The sequence below is a fragment of the Bos grunniens genome, chromosome 21 (assembly GCF_055505025.1).
Source record: "Bos grunniens cultivar Pamir isolate PY7600 chromosome 21, Bosgru_T2T1.0, whole genome shotgun sequence".
NCBI classification, from domain to species: domain Eukaryota; kingdom Metazoa; phylum Chordata; class Mammalia; order Artiodactyla; family Bovidae; genus Bos; species Bos grunniens.
In genome coordinates this window covers 39,824,666-39,844,350 of record NC_141185.1, presented here as the reverse complement: position 1 = coordinate 39,844,350, position 19,685 = coordinate 39,824,666, and the positions used below count along the sequence as shown (strand labels likewise).

The 19,685-nt window shown below is 49.4% G+C and overlaps 1 protein-coding gene across 2 annotated transcripts in view; it reads right to left on the bottom strand.

The window, feature by feature from the left end:
- Positions 1-19,685, bottom strand: part of ACSBG1 (acyl-CoA synthetase bubblegum family member 1) — a 59,242-nt gene that overhangs the window by 9,874 nt on the left and 29,683 nt on the right. For both annotated transcript variants that reach the window (XM_086364031.1, XM_086364032.1), the window contains 3 exons: positions 7,796-8,016; positions 7,264-7,352; positions 6,845-6,965 (listed from right to left, as the gene is read on the bottom strand). In XM_086364031.1, the coding sequence (XP_086220157.1) occupies positions 6,845-6,965; positions 7,264-7,352; positions 7,796-8,016 (431 nt within the window). The remainder of the gene's footprint in view (positions 1-6,844; positions 6,966-7,263; positions 7,353-7,795; positions 8,017-19,685) is intronic.

Sequence of the window (19,685 nt, the reverse complement as noted above, 5' to 3'; positions counted from 1 at the left end):
CGTGACCACTGGAAAAACCATAGCCTTGACTAGACGGACCTTTGTTGGCAAGTAATATCTCTGCTTTTGAATATGCTATCTAGGTTGGTCATAACTTTCCTTCTAAGGAGCAAGCATCTTTTAATTTCATGGCTGCAATCACCATCTGCAGTGATTTTGGAGCCCAGAAAAATAAAGTCTGACACTGTTTCCACTGTTTCCCCATCTATTTCCCATGAAATGATGGGACCAGATGCCATGATCTTCGTTTTCTGAATGTTGAGCTTTAAGCCAACTTTTTCACTCTTCACTTTCACTTTCATCAAGGGGCTTTTTAGTTCCTCTTCACTTTCTGCCATAAGGGTGGTGTCATCTGCATATTTGAGGTTATTGATATTTCTCCCGGCAATCTTGATTCCAGCTTGTGTTTCTTCCAGCCCAGCGTTTCTCATGATGTACTCTGCATACAAGTTCAATAAGCAGGGTGACAATATACACCCTTGACATACTCCTTTTCCTATTTGGAACCAGTCTGTTGTTCCATGTCCAGTTCTAACTGTTGCTTCCTGACCTGCATATAGGTTTCTCAAGAGGCAGGTCAGGTGGTCTGGTATTCCCATCTCTTTCAGGATTTCCCACAGTTTATTGTGATCCACACAGTCAAAGGCTTTGGCATAGTCAATAAAGCAGAAATAGATATTTTTCTGGAACTCTCTTGCTTTTTCCATGATCCAGTGGATGTTGGCAATTTGATCTCTGGTTCCTCTGCCTTTTCTAAAACCAGTTTGAACATCTGGAAGTTCATGGTTCATGTATCGCGGAAGCCTGGCTTGGAGAATTTTGAGCATTACTTTACTAGCATGTGAGATGAGTGCAATTGTGCGGTAGTTTGAGCATTCTTTGGCATTGCCTTTCTTTGGCATTGGAATGAAAACTGACCTTTTCCAGTCCTGTGGCCACTGGTGAGTTTTCCAAATTTGCTGACATATTGAGGTGCAGCACTTTCACAGCATCATCTTTCAGGATTTGAAATAGCTCAACTGGAATGCCATCACCTCCACTAGCTTAGTTCATAGTGATGCTTTCTAAGGCCCACTTGACTTCACATTCCAGGATGTCTGGCTCTAGGTGAGTGATCACAGCATCGTGATTATCTGGGTTGTGAAGATCTTTTTTGTACAGTTCTTCTGTGTATTCTTGCCATCTCTTCTTAGTATCTTTGGCTTCTGTTAGGTCCATACCTAACAGAAGGTCCTTTATCGAGCCCATCTTTGCATGAAATATTCCCTTGGTATCTCTAATTTTCTTGAAGAGATCTCTAGTCTTTCCCATTCTGTTGTTTTCCTCTATTTCTTTGCATTGATCACTGAGGAAGGCTTTCTTATCTCTCCTTGCTATTCTTTGGAACTCTGCATTCAGATGCTTATATCGCTCCTTTTCTCCTTTGCTTTTCACTTCTCTTCCTTTCACAGCTATTTGTAAGGCCTCCTCAGACAACTATTTTGCCTTTTTACATTTCTTTTTCTTGAGGATGGTCTTGATCCCTGTCTCCTGTACAATGTCACGAACCTCTGTCCATAGTTCATCAGGCACTCTGTCTATCAGATCTAGTCCCTTAAATGTATTTCTCACTTCCACTGTATAATCATAAGGGATTTGATTTAGGTCATACATGAATGACATAGTGGTTTTCCCTACTTTCTTCAATTTAAGTCTGAATTTGGCAATAAGGAGTTCATGAGCTGAGGCACAGTCAGCTCCTGGTCTTGTTTTTGCTGACTGTATAGAGCTTCTCCATCTTTGGCTGCAAAGAATATAATCAATCTGATTTCAGTGTTGACCATCTGGTGATGTCCATGTGTAGAGTCTTCTCTTGTGTTGTTGGAAGAGGGTGTTGCTATGACCAGTGCGTTCTCTTGGCAAAACTCTATTAGCCTTTTCCCTGCTTCATTCCATATTCCAAGGCCAAATTTGCCTGTTACTCCAGGTGTTTCTTGACTTCCTACTTTTGCGTTCCAGTCCCCTATAATGAAAAGGACATCTTTTTTGGGTGTTAGTTCTAAAAGGTCTTGTAGGTCTTCATAGAACAGTTCAACTTCAGCTTTTTCAGTGTTACTGGTTGGGGCATAGCCTTGGATCACTGTGATATTGAATGGTTTGCCTTGGAAATGAACAGAGATCATTCTGTCATTTTTGAGATTGCATCCAAGTACTGCATTTCAGACTTTTTTATTGACCATGATGGCTACTCCATTTCTTCTAAGGGATTCCTGCCCACAGTAGTAGATATAATGGTCATCTGAGTTAAATTCACCCATTCCAGTCCCTTTCAGTTCGCTGATTCCTAGAATGTCGACATTCACTCTTGCCATCTCTTGTTTGACCACTTCCAATTTGCCTTGATTCATGGACCTGACATTCTAGGTTCCTATGCAATATTGCTCTTTACATCATCAGACCTTGTGTCTATCACCAGTCACATCCACAACTGGGCATTCTTTTTGCTTTGGCTCCATCCCTGCATTCTTTCTGGAGTTATTTCTCCACTGATCTCCAGTAGCATATTGGGCCCCTACCGATCCAGGGAGTTCCCTTTCAGTATCCTATCATTTTGCCTTTTCATACTGTCCATGGGGTTCTCAAGGCAAGAATACTGAAGTGGTTTGCCATTCCCTTCTCCAGTGGACCACATTCTTTCAGACCTCTCCACCATGACCCGCCCGTCTTGGGTGGCCCCACACGGCATGGCTTAGTTTCATTGAGTTAGACAAGGCTGTGGTCCGTGTGATCTGACAAGATCTGACACAGCCAAATAAATAACTAAGCAAGTAAATAAAATACTACATTGCAGGGCTTATAACTTACGTAGAACTTAAGCAGGAATGACAATCGCACAAAGTATGGAAAGGGGATGCAAGTACACAGTTGTAAGATTCATATGTTACATGCAAAGTAGTACAATATTACATGCTGATCGTATTTGAAAGTAGACTGTGATGAGTTAAAGATGCATATTGTCAGCCCTAGAGCAAACACTAGAGGGAGAGCTAAGAAGCCAGTAGATAGAATGGAATGAAAGTGAAAGTGTCAGTCGCTCAGTCATGTCCCACTTTTTATGACCCCATAGACTGTAGCCCACCAGTCCATGGAATTCCTCTGTCCATGGAATTTTTCTGAAAAGAATGCTGGAGTGGGTTGCCATTCCCTTCTCCAGGGGATCTTCCCGACCCAGGGATGGAACCCACATCTGTTGCATTGCAGGCAAATTCATCTGAGCCACCATTCAGTCGTGTCAGACTCTTTGTGACCCCATGGACTGCAGCATGCCAGGCCTCCCTGTCCATCACCAACTCCCAGAGTTTACTCAAACTCATGTCCATTGAGTTGGTGATGCCATCTAACCATCTCATCCTCTGTCATCCCCTTCTCCTCCTGCCCTCAATTTTTCCCAGCATCAGGGTCTCTTCAAATGAGTCAGCTCTTCGCATCAGGTGGCCAAAGTATTTGAGTTTCAGCTTCAACATCAGTCCTTCCAGCAAATATTCAGGATTGATTTCCTTTAGGATGGACTGGTTGGCTCTCCTTGCTGTCCAAGGAGCTCTCAAGAGTCTTCTCCAACACCACAGTTCAAAAGCATCAGTTCTTCGGTGCTCAGTTTTCTTCATAGTCCAGCTCTCACATCCATACGTGACTAGATGGACCTTTGCTGGCAAAGTAATGTCTCTGCTTTTTAGTATGCTGTCTAGGTTGGTCATAACTTTTCTTTCAAGGAGCAAGTGTCTTTTGACTTCATGGCTGCAGTCACCATCTGCAGTGATTTTGGAGCCCCCCAAAATAAAGTCTCTCACTGTGTCCACTGTTTCCCCATTTTTTGCCATGAAGTGATGTGACCAGATGCCATGATGTTAGTTTTCTGAATGCTGAATTTTAAGCCAACTTTTTCACTCTCCTCTTTCACTTTCATCAAGAGGCTCTTCAGTTCTTCACTTTCTGCCATAAAGTGGTGTCATCTGCATATCTGAGGTTATTGGTATTTCTCCTGGCAGTCTTGATTCCAGCTTGTGCTTCATCCAGCCCAGCATTTCTCATGATGTACTCTGCATGTAAGTTAAATAAGCAGGGTGACAATATACAGCCTTGATGTACTCCTTTCCCAATCTGGAACCAGTCTGTTGTTCCATGTCCAGTTCTAACTGTTGTTTCTTGACCTGCATACAGATTTCTCAGGAGGCAGGTCAGTGGTCTGGTATTCCCATCTCTTTCAGAATTTTCCACATTTTGTTGTGATCCACACAGTCAAAGGCTTTGGCATAGTCAATAAAGCAGAAGTAGATGTTTTTCTGGAACTCTCTTGCTTTTTTGATGATCCAGTGGATGTTAGCAACTTGATCTCTGGTTCCTCTGCCTTTTCTAAATCCAACTTAAACATCTGGAAGTTCATGGTTCACGTACTGTTGAAGCCTGGCTTGGAGAATTTTGAGCCACCAGGGAAACCCATAGAATGGAATACTCAAAAATAAAACAAAACAAAAAATTGCATTCAAAAGAAATCACGAGAGAGGAGAAAAGGATCAAGGGATGGATGGGATCAAAGAACAAATAGGAAAGAACCAAGTGGTAGTTTTATAGACAATTTTGTCAGACTAGATAAAAAGTATGACTCAACTATACGCTGTCTAAAGAGACTTGCTTTAAATATAAGGACATACGTGGGTTAAAAGAGAAACAATGCAAAAATATATACCATGCAAACATTGATCAGAAGAGATCTGCAGTGGCTATATTAATATAAGACAAAGTAGCTTTGGAAGAATGGTTCTCAGAGGGACATTTCTTAATGATAAAGGGGTTAAGTCATCCAGATGACATAACAACATAACTATGTGCATACATGACAGAGTTTCAAAGTACACAAAGCAAAACCAGATTTAAAAGGATAAATAAATAATCCACAATAATTGAGATTTCAACCCTCAGTATTTGTTACCAGTAGAACAAACAGATAGAAAATTAACAGGGATATAGATGAGTTAACATATCAATCAATTGACATTATTAATATTTATAGGACATTCTACCCAACAAACTGAAGAATGCACATTCATTCAAATATGCATGGAACAGTCACCGACATAGGCCAGTTTTTTATCTACCACATCTACTTTGTACAAACAGGATGTTTCAAGTAGCAAAGAGCCCCAGGTGATGAGAGAAAGTTCTTTCTTTGGAAAAGAATCCTAGCTGATCAATTAGAAAACCAGTGTTTTCCCATGGCTCATGTATTCAATAATAATTAATTCAGGCAAAGTTCATCAGTGGAGAGTGATGGGGAATGCTGCAGTGGATGAGCAGGTGGCCACCCGAATCCAGGGAATGAAGCTCAGCGCCAGTCTAAGCGGTACCACCTGACATCACATGCCTCCTGAAGCTGTGCGATGGGAAGCACACAGCACCACCCACGGAGTGTTTTTGCCAATTAGCATCTAATCTGAAGGGCATCGAGGCTTGCGGTCTAAAGGAAGCGTGGAGGTTACAGGGATAAGCTACACAACAGCTCAGGACCCCTGACCTGGTTTCTGCAGCATGTCTATGACAGAGGCTCTCACACTTGAGCCTGTGTCAGAATCACCGGGAGGTGTGGGCCCCACACCCTGTTTTTTAGAATCCGTAGGTCTGGGTGGGTTCTGAAACTAAGTTCCCAGGTGATGTGACTGGTCCTGGACCACACTGGTCTATGGTACCGGACAAAAGGTGGGGGCTCTGTTTTGAATTAAAAGACTCCTAAGAGACACCACCAAATGCAACACATGGGCCTGGTTTAGATCTCAATTCAAACGAATTGCCTGGAAAAACACATTGTCAGTATTAGATGATAGGAAAGAATTCTTTGACTAGTGTAAATAAAGGCGATAAAGTTGCTGTGATGAAGAAACTGTCTTATATTTTATAAATATTGAGCTATTTAGGGGGTGAAATGCTGTGATGTCAGACATTTGCCTTCAAATACTTCATACTGATGGGTGTGATGAAAAAACATTGATGATTATTAAATCTGGATGATCACTCTATGAGGGTCCACTATACTTTTCTCTCTATTTATGTTTGTCTGGAGAGTTTCAGAACACAGATTTTAGTCTGGCCAGTCCAGGGCTCCAGGTCCCACCATCCCAGGAGGCTGGAGACCACTTCTCCTGCCCTCAGGAGCAGGGGGGCACCGAGGTCCAGGTAACAGCTCCAGAACCAGAGCCAAGACAACCCGGAGGAAGCCTCTCTGAGATGCCAGGAGCCACGGAGGGCCTTGCAGGCTGTTGGGTACAGCTGGGGCACAGAGGTGTCCTCAGGCCACTGAATGCCAGTGTGGTGTACATAACAGGGTCAATCAAGAAGGGGCCTTAAATGGATCAGGAGGCATCAGTGTGCCAGAAAGGTGCCAGCTGCCCCAAGAGGCACTTTTGGGCTCCTACTGTGCCCTACAGTCTCTAGAAGACACTGCAGCACTTGCTCTGGCTTGGCCCAAGCCCCATCCTGTGGCAGCCCGTACGCCCGTTCCCCACCAAGACTCAGACTTGGGTGCTCATGTGTCAGTGCCCTGAACCACCCAAGGGCACTCAACACTTCCCTGAAGGGAAAACCATGGAAGGCCATGGGCTGGCTGTGGGGGATGAAGGGTATGTTCCTTGAGCTTCCTGGGTCTCAGTTTTCAGACCTGACAAATGGGTCAGCGGCCATCGCCCTGCTGTGCTGATGTGTGCTTGTCCTGAGGAGGGTTGCTGCTGAGGATGATGGGTGACTTTGGCAGGGAAGGTGGAGGTCTGTGAGGGTGCCTAGCCTGACCCCCGTGGCTGCTGCCCCCTTTCCCCCAAACCTTCAGGATCTTTTCCAGCTGTTTCTGTGTGTCGACCACGATGATGTTGGCGCGGCAGTCATAGGCGATATACTGACAGGCCTCAGGGGAGCTGGTCGTGTAGATGCCGGTGATGATGCCACTGTCAGAGACCCGGGAAGATGTGTGTCTGGGCGGGTAGAGCAGCCCACCCCCTCAGCCCTGACCCCTGCCCAACACACCCACAGCCCCTGGCCCCAGAGAGCTCCCATGGCCGGCCAGGCAGCTCAGCACAGCTGCCCTGGGCAGAAGGGGACAAAAGCGGGTCTGGAGAGGGCCCCAGGGAAGAGATGAGATGTTGGGGAGGGGGTGGGGGGCCCCTAAAAAGAGTAATGACCCTCTCTTCACTCTTTGCCCCCCTCCAACCCACTGGGAACTCTGCCCCTCCCTCAGCCACTCACCCTCCGAAGACTGCGCCCACTGCTGAGAAGAACCACTCCGGGGAGTTGAAGGCGAGGATGGCCACGCTGTGGGCCCGCTCCAGGCCGAGCTCCAGATCAAAGGTAGACAGTCCGGGTCAACCAGCAGGAAAGGGGCCTCTCATTCTCACCAAACCCCCCTTCCAGACAGCAGGGGACTCTGCCGGCCCACCTCAGGGACCACCTCCCAGGGTCAGAGTGTGCCCTGGGGGACCAGCCACTCAAAAGCCCTTGCTGCCCCTCCCAGGCCTTCCCGGGGAGCCCACCCCTCAGCCCAGTGCACCAGGCTTCCCAGCCCCCTCGAGCGGGCCAACAAATGAGAAGCTTGTGACACATCCTGGCACGTAGTAAGGGTCCAATGAACGTAAACCCTCAGCCCCAGGCCAGAATGGACCATTAGCTCAATGAACAGGACGGTTTTACAGTGATCTTGTCTAAGGGCTTGTCCAGTGGGGTATCGGAAGGAGGTCTGTGAAGGCCAGAACTGAGGTCAGGCCTTGGGCGGCTTCCTCACCTTCAGGAAGCCCTTGGCAGCTTTGCGGGCCAGCAGGTAGTACTGGGTGTAGGAGATGTGTTCCCACGAGCCCTGCCTCTTGAAGCCCATAGCACTGAGGTCCCCATACTTGTCCAGAGTCGTGGAGAACATCTGATGAACAGTGCGGGGAGTCTGCGAGCAGATGGGGTCTATGCGTAGGCGGACGCGCCCGTCGGCCCGAGTCGTCCATAGCGCCTCCTCTGCAGGGTCAGGGAGACCACAGCTTGCATTGTGCCAGCCAGGGCTTGTCCCCAGGGGACTCTTGCTCCTTCCCTGGGCAGAGCTCCCAGGCCTCTGGTTCCCACAATGCCTTGAGCACTGAGCCACAAGGGCTGGCAGACTCGTGAGGAGGCTGCCTGGAGGGGGATGCCTGACGGCCCTGAAGGATGGGCAAGGCTCTAGGGAGGCAGCAATGAAGAGGGAGGGCAGAAGGAGGCCTTGGGGACCCTAGACATTTTTCTGCTAGGGTCCATCATGCCAGCTGGAATTTGCCCCTGGAGGCTGGGTAGTCAGCAGTGGATGTGGGGGTTGCCCAGAAGAGCAGGACTCTCGGATCCTCTGGGGTTTCTACCCTTCCTCTGTCTCCTGAGAAGTGGTTGGGGACAGACCCAAATGGCAGAAGATCAAAACATCAAAAATAGCAACACTTCCAGGGGCCTAGAGGAGACTGGAAACTAGCCGGCTCTGATCACTAGCCTGCAAAATTTCCCAGTCCCACGAGATAATCTAACCATCTCTTTGCTCATCCCTGCCAGGGCCAGGCCCCATGTGAAACCCTCACGTGGGGATCTCATCTCATCTGCACAGCATGGGTCTGGTAGCCCCCTTTTACAGATGGGGCAGCTGCAGCTCAGCGAGGCTCAGTCATTTCCCCCATGTCACACAGTGGGAAAGGCATGCCTGACACTGTCCCGGGCACCACCTACCCATTAAGTTTACTGAGTGTGATAGATGAAACAGAGCTTTACCATCTCGTCCGTGAGATGTGGGGTGAGCTATTTGACCTCTGAGTCTGTTTTCTCAGGGGAAAGCTGAGGGTTTAGTTCTCAGGGATGTTATGAGGGTCAAAAGAATGAAAGAGCTTCAGCATGTAGTTGGTGCCCAATAAATGCACACCTTGTTCTTCCTCCCTTTTTCCGGATCATTTGCAAAGGGGTTGGGTGGTCTAGACACTTGTCCATGGGGCTGCCTTCTGGGGCCAGAGCAGTCATTCTACGGTGAGTCACGGGTGAGGGAGTGGGGACCACAGGGGCTACTGCGCCACCTGCTGGCCAACCCGCTCTGAGACGGAGAGGTCCCACTTCCTTGGACATCCATCTGGAGCCAAGACCAACAGTGAGCTGTATGACAGACGGTTCTGAGGCAGCCAGCAGATGGACCTTGTCTCTTCCTTCAATACTCTAGGGTTTCATGTGAACCCTGGAGTTGGCAGAAAGAGGTGGAGGCCCTGGGGCTGGGACAGAAGAGCCCACCCTTCCTCCCATGGAGGCCAGGGACGGGGAACAGGGGACATACATGCGTGCTTAGTTGCTCCATCGCGTCTGAATCTTGGGGACCCTTTGGGCTGTAGCCCGCCAGGCTCCTTTGTCCATGGAATTCTCCAGGAAAGAATACTGGAGTGGGTTGCCATTTCCTCCTCCAGGCAACCTTCCCGACCCAGGGATTGAACCCACGTCTCCTGTGTCTCCTGCATTGCAGATGGATTCTTTACCCACTGAGCCATCAGAGAAGCCATTAAAAGGGGACATGCTGCTAAGTCACATCAATCGTGTCCGACTCTGTGCGACCCCATGGACTGCAGCCCACCAGGCTCCCCCGTCCCTGGGATTCTCCAGGCAAGAACACTGGAGTGGGTTGCCATTTCCTTCTCCAATGCAGCGAAGTGAAAAGTGAAAGTGAAGTCCCTCAGTCGTGTCCGACTTTTAGCGACCCCATGGACTGCAGCCTACCAGGCTCCTCCATCCATGGAATTTTCCAGGCAAGAGTACTGGAGTGGGGTTCCATTGCCTTCTCCAAAAAGGGGACATATCCAGGCCCAAATAGGAAAACAGAATGTCTGGGGCAGGGGCATGGCTGCTTGGAAATGCAGGCTAGGGCAGAGAGAAGGTCACCCAGTGCCAGGCAGTGTGTACTGTTGAAGGCCAAGACCAGGCTGGCTGGCATCCATGGCTGCCTTCTCTGCAGAGGCCCATCAGCAGCCGCTGCTGGACCCCCACGCCCCCTAGTGGAGGTTTGAGTCAGCGCCTGCTGAGGAGCCCTCTCCAATTGCTCCTTAGACTTCTCCAAGCCCCTTCTTCCAGGTTCTTCTTCCTGGAACCCCAGCCTGGCAGACCCCAGAGATCAACCTCTTTACAGTCTCCAACCCCTGCACTTTGTGCAAGTCTGCTCACATGAGCAGACCAGGGTAAAGACACAGCCTGTAGAATCAGGTCAACCTGGGTTCAAATTCTGTTCTGCCATTCCCTGTTGCGTGACTTTGGCAAGTCTTTCTCCTCCCAGCTCCATTCGAATAGTCTTCAAGCGCAAAGGGCTGGCAAGAGAGACCAGAGCCTCATACAGGTGGGAGGAATATAAAATGGTGCAGCCATGATGGTAGACAGTTAGGCAGTTTCTTAAAAAGTTAAACGTAAATCTACTATACAACCCAGCAAGAAATGAAAGTACGTACCCCACAAAGACTTGTACAGGAACATTCATAGCAGCGTGAGTTACAGCAGTCAAGAGGTGGAAACAACAAATGTCCATCAACTGGACACTATTTGGCTCTACAAAGGAACAAAGTGCTGATACAGGCAACACCATGAATGAAACTCAAAACATATCTGGTGAAAGAAGCCAAAAGGACCACATATTGTCTGATTTCATTTCTATGATACGTCCAGAAAAGGTGGAAATGATAGAAAGCAGATGAGTGGTAGCCTGGGACTTGGGAATGGGGAGTGACCACAAATTTGCATCAAGGGTCTTTTTGGGGTGATGGAAATGTTCTAAAACTGAATTGCAATGAGGCTGGTACATTTGCAAATTTGCTAAAAAATCATTGAAAAGGTGACTTTTTTCAATGAAAAAGTGAAAAATCATTGCATTTACAAAGGGCAAATGTACACCTGAACAAAACTGCTTTTAAAAATGGAAGGATGGGAGGAAATGAAATTCCCTGGTGGTCTACTGGTTAGGACTCTGCACTTTCATTGCCAAGGGCCCTGGTTCGATCCCTGGTTGGGAATCCCACAAGACATGAGATACAGCCAGAAAAAAAAAAAAGGAGGAAGAATGCTAACACCACCCCCCAAATTGGCACGAGAATTCTGTAAGGTAGCCCAACCAGAGTGCCCAGAGTCTGGCAATCACTTTCCAGTAGCTGGTAGCTGTCTTCCCTTCCCTAGTACAGGTTCTTCTTGGTGCTTAGGACAGAAAAGGTATATTTTCCTGTGCGCGTTCTAGTTGCTCAGGTTCCACTACATTTACCTGTTCCCCCAGGCTTGCCAAGATAATGAGAGATAAGTCTTACAACCTCTTGTGAAAGTTTCCCTCAGCCAAGAGTTTTCACTTATCAATTTTTAAGTGAACCTTTTTTTTAAAAAATTACAAAACTATATGTTTGTTCTAAGAAACAGGAAACCTTAGAAGTACATAATATAAAAATGGATAGGTCTTCCTTAAGTCTAGGTAATCACTGTTGTCATTTGGTGTGTGTCCTGCGTATACAGGGGCTTCCTAGGTGACGCTAGTGGTAAAGAACCTGGCTCCCAATGCAGGAGACCTAAGAGACGTGGGTTCAATCCCAGGGTTGGGAAGATCCCCTGGAGAAGAGAATGGCAACCCACTCCAGTATTCTTGCCTGGAGAATCCCATGGATAGAGGAGCCTGGCAGCTGCAGTCCATGGGATCGCACAGAGTCAGACACGACTGAAGCGACTGAGCACACACACACGCACTGTGTATACAAATATATGTACAAGGAATTCATTTTAATTTTGTGGCTGTTATCTTTTTAACCAAAGGGGAAAAAAAAAGAATCATGTTACTATTGTATTAATCAAGGGTAAAGGGTCTTCCCTGGTGGCTCAGACGGTAAAGCGTCTGTCTGCAATGCTGGAGATCCGGGTTCCATCCCTAGGTCAGGAAAATCCCATGGAGAAGGAAATGGCAACCCACTCCAGGACTCTTGTCTGGAAAATTCCATGGACAGAGGAGCCTGGTAGGTTACAGTCCATGGGGTCTCAAAGAGTCGGACATTACTGAGCAACTTTACTCAGGGTAAAGTAATCAAGGGTAGCAAACCCAAAATGCCAACAGGGGGCAGGTGGGTAATGTATCAACATCAATAATAAATAATGTATAATACTAAACAATAAATAAATGAATTGCCCCAGGATTTGCAAGTGAAACTCAGAGGCACAGTCTTGCTTTTCACAAAGAAATAGGCTCCCTCTCATTTTCTTTGAGACACATGGCTCCTGTAGTCTGCCTTTTGTTTCTCTGTTTTTGACAAAAACAGAGAATTGTGCAATATTTCGCTAAGGGAAGCTGTAATACAAGGGCAGTGACCATTGTCCCGACCCCAGACTCAGGGCCAGGGAGGTAACAGGGAGTAGCGGAGACTGGCAGGGGGATACAAGCCTCTAAAGAGGGCAGCTGCTCCTTGGCTCTAGGATTTGGTGCCCAGGAGGAATGGAAACCAAGAGCTACCTGAAATCTGGGTGTTAAAGTACAATCACTTGATTTTTTAATGTTGCTCACATTTTAAAAAATGTTGTATGGACCCAATCAAACATTATCCAAATCACCCATCTTTAGCTTTTGCGACATTAGTATCTATCTCTCTGGACTTCCCTGGTGGTCCAGTGGTTAAGAATCTGCCTTGCAATGCAGGGGATATGGGGTCAATCCTTGGTCAGGGAACGAAGATTCCCATGTACTGCAGAGCAACTAATCTGGCGAGCTGCAGCAAGAGAGTCCACCTATCACAGTGAAATATCCCAAGGGCTGCAACTAAGACCCGGTGCAGCCAAATAAATTAATATTAAATTAAAAAAATCTAGTAAAACAAAAGATTTTAACTTAAAAAAAATCTTTCTCTCCCTCGTTGTGTGTGGCTACATAACACTCCATTGGCCATATCAATTTCATAACATAATGTACATATCATAACAGCCTCCCCACTGAAAGATACTCAAGTGATTTCCAGCTTTCAGCCCTGTTCTAGGCTGTCCTAAGGATGGATTTCTAGAAGTGGGTTTACTGCATCTGAAGAAAAAAGCACTTAAATTTTGATGGCTATTTTGGATAAAGTTCCTTTATTTGGTTCCTTTTCTCCCACAGAATACATGGTTCTGTCTTTTTGCTGCATTGGGTTTTTGTATTTTTTTTTTTTTTTTTTTTTAGCTCAGGTGGTAGAGAATCTGCCTGAAATGCAGGAGACCTTGGTTGGATCCCTGGGTTGGAAAGATCCCCTGGAGGAGGAAATGGCAACCCACTCCAGAGAATCCCATGGACAGAGGAGCTTGGCGAGCTGCAGTCCATGGGGTCACAAAGAGTCAGACACGACTGAGCAACTAACACACACACACACCTTTCTTTTTATCCATGGTGCCTATGATTCAGGGATAAGTTGTCTCACCTCCTTCTTAGAAGAAGAAAAGAAGGAACAGACAAGGGAAGGAAAGGCAGTTGGTCTGTGAGTTCAGTCTCCTCTTAGCCTGGTTGCTTTGTGACAGGGATGAGAGCCCTGGCCTCTGGTGGAACCACGCCCTTCAGGAAGTGTGACCAGGCAGCTTGGCTCTGGCCTGGCCCTTTCTCTCCACGTTTACTGCACAGGCTCAGCTGTCGGAACCCCCAGACCACCAGAAGAGGAGACTCTGGTGTGAAGGGGTCTACCCTGCCCCTGGCCTCCCAGAGAGAGGCCCCATCATTGTCCTTCCCATGAAGGAGTTAAAATGATCACAGCTCCCGTTTACCGAGCACCCTCCTGTGCCAAGTGGGCTGCGTGCCATCTGGTTGTGTGACCTCACACTGAACAACCTTCCATATTGTGCTGTAGCTCACTCTATGACTCTCAGAAAGGCTAAGCCACAGCTGGCAGAGCTGGGATCCCCACCCACGGTCTGACTCCCAAACCCACGCTGGGGTTGCAGTAGGGTTCCAGGCTGACCTCAGCACCCACACCTCCCCTGCAAAAGGACCGTCCTGTCTCCTACCCAAGTCCTGTGCTCAAGCTCAGGCTCAGTGACCTTAGGCAGTCATAATCTCTGGCCACTTCCTCTTCCTACGTTCCAGAGTTTCCCAGAACCACCCTTCTTAACCCATATCTGACCTGTTCAAAGCCTCCCACATCTCCCCTTGACCACAGGGTGATGCCCTCACAGTGGTTTCTAAGGAAGGCCCTCCCCAGAAGGGCTCGCCAGCCTTTGCCACCTTGACATGGCCAGCCTGAACTGCTCCCAGTGCCCTGCATTCCTGGCCACCCTATGCCTTTGCCCAGGCTGTGACTCTGCCTTGAACACCTTTCTTCCATCACATCGCCCTCTCCTGCCCTTCAGGCCCCAAGTGCAACCCCCTCACTGAGGACTTCAGTGCCCAAGCCTCACTGCAGGCGGAGTCCTGGTCGAATGTGCCTCTCCCATCAGGCTAGTGGCTCTCCAAGGCAGGTCTGACTCCTCCCTGGGTCCTGATCACAGACGCCTGGCTCTGAGCAGAGGTCAGGGGGCCTTCAGGGAAGCAAGAGTCAGCCTCTGTCCCATCCCGATATCAGAGGGCTGGACCAAATGACTGTGTCCAGGGCACCCAGGCCTGCCCCTCGCTCCCTGCCTCCCTTCTCCCCAGGTGGCCTGAGGGTGGTGCAGGACACATTGGTGCCCAGGCATAGAGAGAGGTGGGCCTCCAGAGCAGGTGCCTGCTCCAGCAGCCCATGCCAGGCTGAACCTCTGTCCTAAGCGCCCCTAGGTAGGGCTGGCAAGACCCAGCCTTGCCCAGTGTCCTCCTGAGTCCACCATAGCTCTGTGGCCTTGGGCTTAGGAATGGATGGGAAGGAAGGCAGATGAGTGCCGCTGCCTGAGGTGCCTCATCCGTCCTCCCTTCTCATGCATCCCCATCTCTGGGCCTTTGCTCACACCATTTCCTCTCCCAATCTCATCTCTGTCAGAGGAGAAGTCTCTGGACAGCATGTTGGAAGATCCAGTCTTAGCTATCAGTGAGGTGGGCAGAGCAGTCAGAAGGGTCCCTTGCCTATGAAGCCCCACTCCCCTGGCCACAGCGATGAGACCAGAAGCCCACACCTGCACAGGGACCATGAGGTCACCGTGCAGGGCCCCGTAGGAATGCTCCTCGTGGCCCCTCCTGCAGAGATCATGGGGTGGTGGGAGTCCTAGCAGGTCTAGGGAGCAGAGAGAAGCAGGTGGTTTCAGCCAGGCACAGAGAGGCTGGGTTTGAACAGTGGTGGTTGCCACTGGAGTAGGGAACCATGGAGTCCATTTCTTCCCACCCCCACCCCACCCCCACATAGCCACTTTCTAAGCTTCCTCTCTTCCCTGCCTGTCCTCACGGTCACCTCCATCCACTAAAACCATCTGAACTCACCTACCTTCCTATGTACCTGGGTTTCTCCTGAAATCAAAGAACATGAAGTAGCAAAGATTTGTAATAAATAAACAGACAAGAGTTGGCCTTTGTACTGTGGCAAGAGCACTGTGTCATGTAAAAGTGTCAATCGATATAATAGGGGACTGGCTAAATTCGATAGAGTATAGCCATATCATGGATTCATAGGCAGTCATCAAAACAAAGTATTTACAACATATTTAATAACGCAAGGAGATATTCACAATATAATTTCAAGTGAAAAAAAGGAGCAAATAAAAGTGCATATAAAAATACATAAGTAAAACTGAAAAGATTTGCATCAAAGTAATGTTGTTAAAAAGCTTAGCACATTTTGGCTGCTCAAGAAATAGCTCTCTGGCCTTCTTGACTAGACTCTGAACTTCTGATGCAAGTGTTGGACTTGCAATAAATGTTTGCCAAAAGAATGAATAAAACTACACACACACTGCCCAGCAGGGATATCGACTGAGACCTCAGGGTTGGGGGGAGGGGAGGGCATCCTTGAGAAGTGGAGGCAGGGCATTCCTACACACAGCACACAGAAGGAGAAGGAACGGAGTCTCAGAGTGGGCAAGAATGGCCAACGTCACAGCAGGTTAGGGGCAGAACTGGGACAAGGCACCAGTTCAGGAGCCAGGGGGCTGGTTAGTGAATGAGGTTTAGGCTCTGTGGGTCCATGGTCTGTTCCCTTGGGGAAGAGAAAAGTGGTGCCTGGGTCCCTGACCCTCTGCCACAAAGTGACCTGCTCAGAAGTGAGCAGGAGGGAGGGGTCGTGAAGGGGCTCAGGGCTGCTGTATTACCTCTCAGCCTGCCTCCCGGGAGTGAGTCCTTGGAGGATAGCAGAGATGTAAGAAATCAGAATGGGCTGCCAGGCCCTTATAGTTGTCCCCATCTCCTTGTCTTGACACTCAACAGGGGCATAGGTCTGCCCTGTGCCCGGCCAAGCTCACTGCTGTCATCATAGCCAAAACATGGCCAGGATCCAATCAAGGTCCCTGTCACCCAGTTAGGCACCCAAGAGCCAAATCAGACCTAATTCTAGAAGGCAACCAACAGTTAGACCAATAGCCTTAAGCACACATCCAGAGAGTGTCCGCTGAGTCTTGGGGTGGGCTTTCCCAAGGCCTAGATTGCACTTTGTACTGCCTTCCCCCTCCCCCTCTCTCCCCCTCCCTCCCTCCCTCCCTCTCATGTTTCTCCAACTCCTCTTGGCCTGACCAGTCCTGTATCTTATCAATCGCCCTTTATGCTGAGGGTGACTGAGCAGGCGGGGAGCTGTGTTCTCTGGGGCTCTGGAACAAAGGCTTCTAAACAGCAGAGGAAGCCACTCCTAACTCACTGGGAAAGGTCGAAACAGGAGAGCAAGAGTGAAGAGAAGAAACCCGGAGTGTTTTCTGCAACCTGTGGGAAAGGCCTTAGAATGAAGCAGATTAAGCAGGAGGAGGGAGACTCTGATCCTGGATCAACCCATGTTGTTCCCCAGCCAGGACAGACCTCCCTTCAGGGTACCGGATCCCACAGCCTCTGCTGCAAAGGCCCGTCTGGTGACAAGCACCAGGAGGATGCCCCTTCACACAGGGATCCTCTGCTAAGAGTCTTTGGAACCCATTTACCCCTGCCAGACACTCTGGGGATATATAAGGCAAAGAGGCCATGGTGGCTTCAGGACCTGGCAAGAGATTAAAGTCAAGGCCTGCCCAGGCCACAGCAGTGTATCCAGCCCCAGGCTCACCTATAATTGGCAGAACTGGACATTTTCATTAAGGTAAGTTTTCTGCAAGTATCCCCAGAGGCTCTGCTTTTTTCGACTGTAAAGGTTAAGATTACCACGTGTTCCCATTTCCTCTGACCTCTGCGAAGTCCTTCTTACCTTTCCCTACACTCGCTTCAGGCTGAAATGATAGCAGATCTTCTACCTCACACTGTCTCCAGGAGCCCTCCCTGCCCCAACCACAGGCTCTGAGCTCCCTGAGCTCTTTCCAGCAGAAACACCATGTCTGCCCTTGAAACGTGTGGGAGGGTAGGAGCGTGGGACACAGAGAGGCCTGGAAACCAAGCCGGGCTGAGTTCCCAGCCTCCTGACCTCCAGCTCAAAGCTCCCCTGTGGATGTGAGAATCGCCTAGGGAGAGTGGGTGTGGGGAATAGGGCTGACCAGCACTTCTACCAGCCCCATCCCCAGCAGCTGCTCCCCCTGAACACCCTCCCCTCCCTGTGGTCTTGACATTGCATTGCTCCAGCTGGGGTTCCTGCTCAATTTAGAAAGGGCTAGGAAAAAACGTATGTCTAGCTTCGGCACAAGGCTGCCTTTGTATGGAGGTCAGATCCCCGCAGCTCTGCAGCCTGACACAGTGGGGCTGTTCCCGGGAGAACAGCCATCTGGGCTGCTCAGAGCCCAGCCTGGGGAGCACAGTTCAAGGACCCGCCAGCTCCTTGGGAACTTCAGGAGACTCAGGTGAACACTGAATCCTGCAGGCAAGGTTCCAAGAGCTCCCCAGAGAGGCTGCAGCTCCGCAGTTAGGAGACAGGGGCTGGCCAGGGTGTGCAGGAGAGGAGGGGACCCCACCTAAACAGTTCCAAAGAGGAGTGTGCCAGTTCCGATTTTCACATCTTACTAGCTGTGTGACTCTGAGAAGAATCACGGAACCTCTCTGAGCTCAGTTTCCTCTACCAAATGAGATTGATAGACGTGCCTACTCTACTGCTGCCATGAAGAGAAGATAAAAGAATGCAAGTCAGTCCCTTAGCACAGAGCCTGTGCTAAGTGGCTTCAGTCGTGTCCGACTCTGTGAGTCTGTGCACTGTAGCCCGTCAGGCTCCTCTGTCCATGGGATTCTCCAGGCAAGAATACTGGAGTGAGTTGCCATTCTGGTCTCCAGGGGAGCTTCCCAACCCAGGGCTTGAACCTGCATCTCTTAGTCTCCTGCATTGATAGGTGAGTTCTTTACCATTAGCGCCGCCCAGGAAGCCCAGCACCGAGCCTAGCAAAAGCTGCTCGTATTACGGGGGCAGATGTGTGGGGATTTAACCCATCTCATAATCCCCTGAAACCTTCTCCCTAACAGTCTTTGGTGCAGATGGTTGCTCTCTCTCAGTTTTATGGAAATGGCAGTTTTGAGGCCCCTCCCCATGTGTGGCTGCTCCAATATCCTCTTCCACACAAGGCGGGGGCTCTTGGAGCCTCTGGGGAATTGTGAAACTAAGACCCAGGGCCAGACTGGCACCCAGTGGGCACTCAAGCCGTGGTGAATCTGGATCTTAGTGCAGCTGCATTCCAGAGCCTCCCCCTCCACACTTCAAAACCCTGGAGGCTGCACAAGATGGAAATGGACAGAGCATGACCCACGGGCCAGGCTTGTGGGAGTCAATGAGGTCGGCTTGGCACTGACCTCGGACCCTGTGCCTGGGGTCCCTTGGGCAACTGTGCTGAGAAACCGCCTCAGTCCCTCCCAGATTGTCCCTGTCTCCTAATCCCCAGCTCTAGATGCTAAACTCCCAAGGGCAGACCACTCAGTTCAGGCCTAGGCCTAAGGGGAGTTTAAAAATCTGAGACCAGTTGGAAATTGTCCTCATCCAGGAAGTCCACCCTGATCACCCAATTCCTAGATAGCACGCCTTCCTTCTTCAGCCTCAGTGTGTCCTTCACCCAGAGCCTGTCTGCCCTCAGCCTAGGAGTTCCTGGCGGGCAGGAAAGAAACTTGTCCACCTCAGTATCCCCAGCAGCCTAGCCCTGCACGAAGGATGGGGAGTCCAGATGCACCCCCAGCCTGGCTGTCCCCACAGTTTTTGGAAGTCCTGGCAAATCTGAATGGCTTCGCTGCCTCCCCTACAGTTGCCTCCTCCTTCCCCACCCCTCCATTCAAGCTGGTAACTTGCCCCCACCTCACTCTGGCCTGGCCCCTGGCTGCCAGCCCTCGCTGACGGGACCCTCTCTGGGATTCCCTACCCACCTGTTTGAAATCTGCTTAGTTTCTGCCCTACTGCTGCAGGGCTGCCAGGTACTAACTCAGGTTAAGCAATTACACCCAACGGGGTTGGAGATTACTCCTTTCTTCTTGGAAACATTCCAGACACCGAATGCTCTGAGGACACCCAGCTTGCACCACTTTAGCTCCCTTCCTGCCCTTCAAGTTGCAAAACACCAAAGCCATCACCCACAGCCAAGACTTCTGAGCTCCAGGGCTTTGCTGTGCACATTCCGCAGGTGCTGACAGCTGCTGCGTGAGCACTGCAGAGACAGAATTCTCTAGTCAGGAAAGTAAGCCTGAG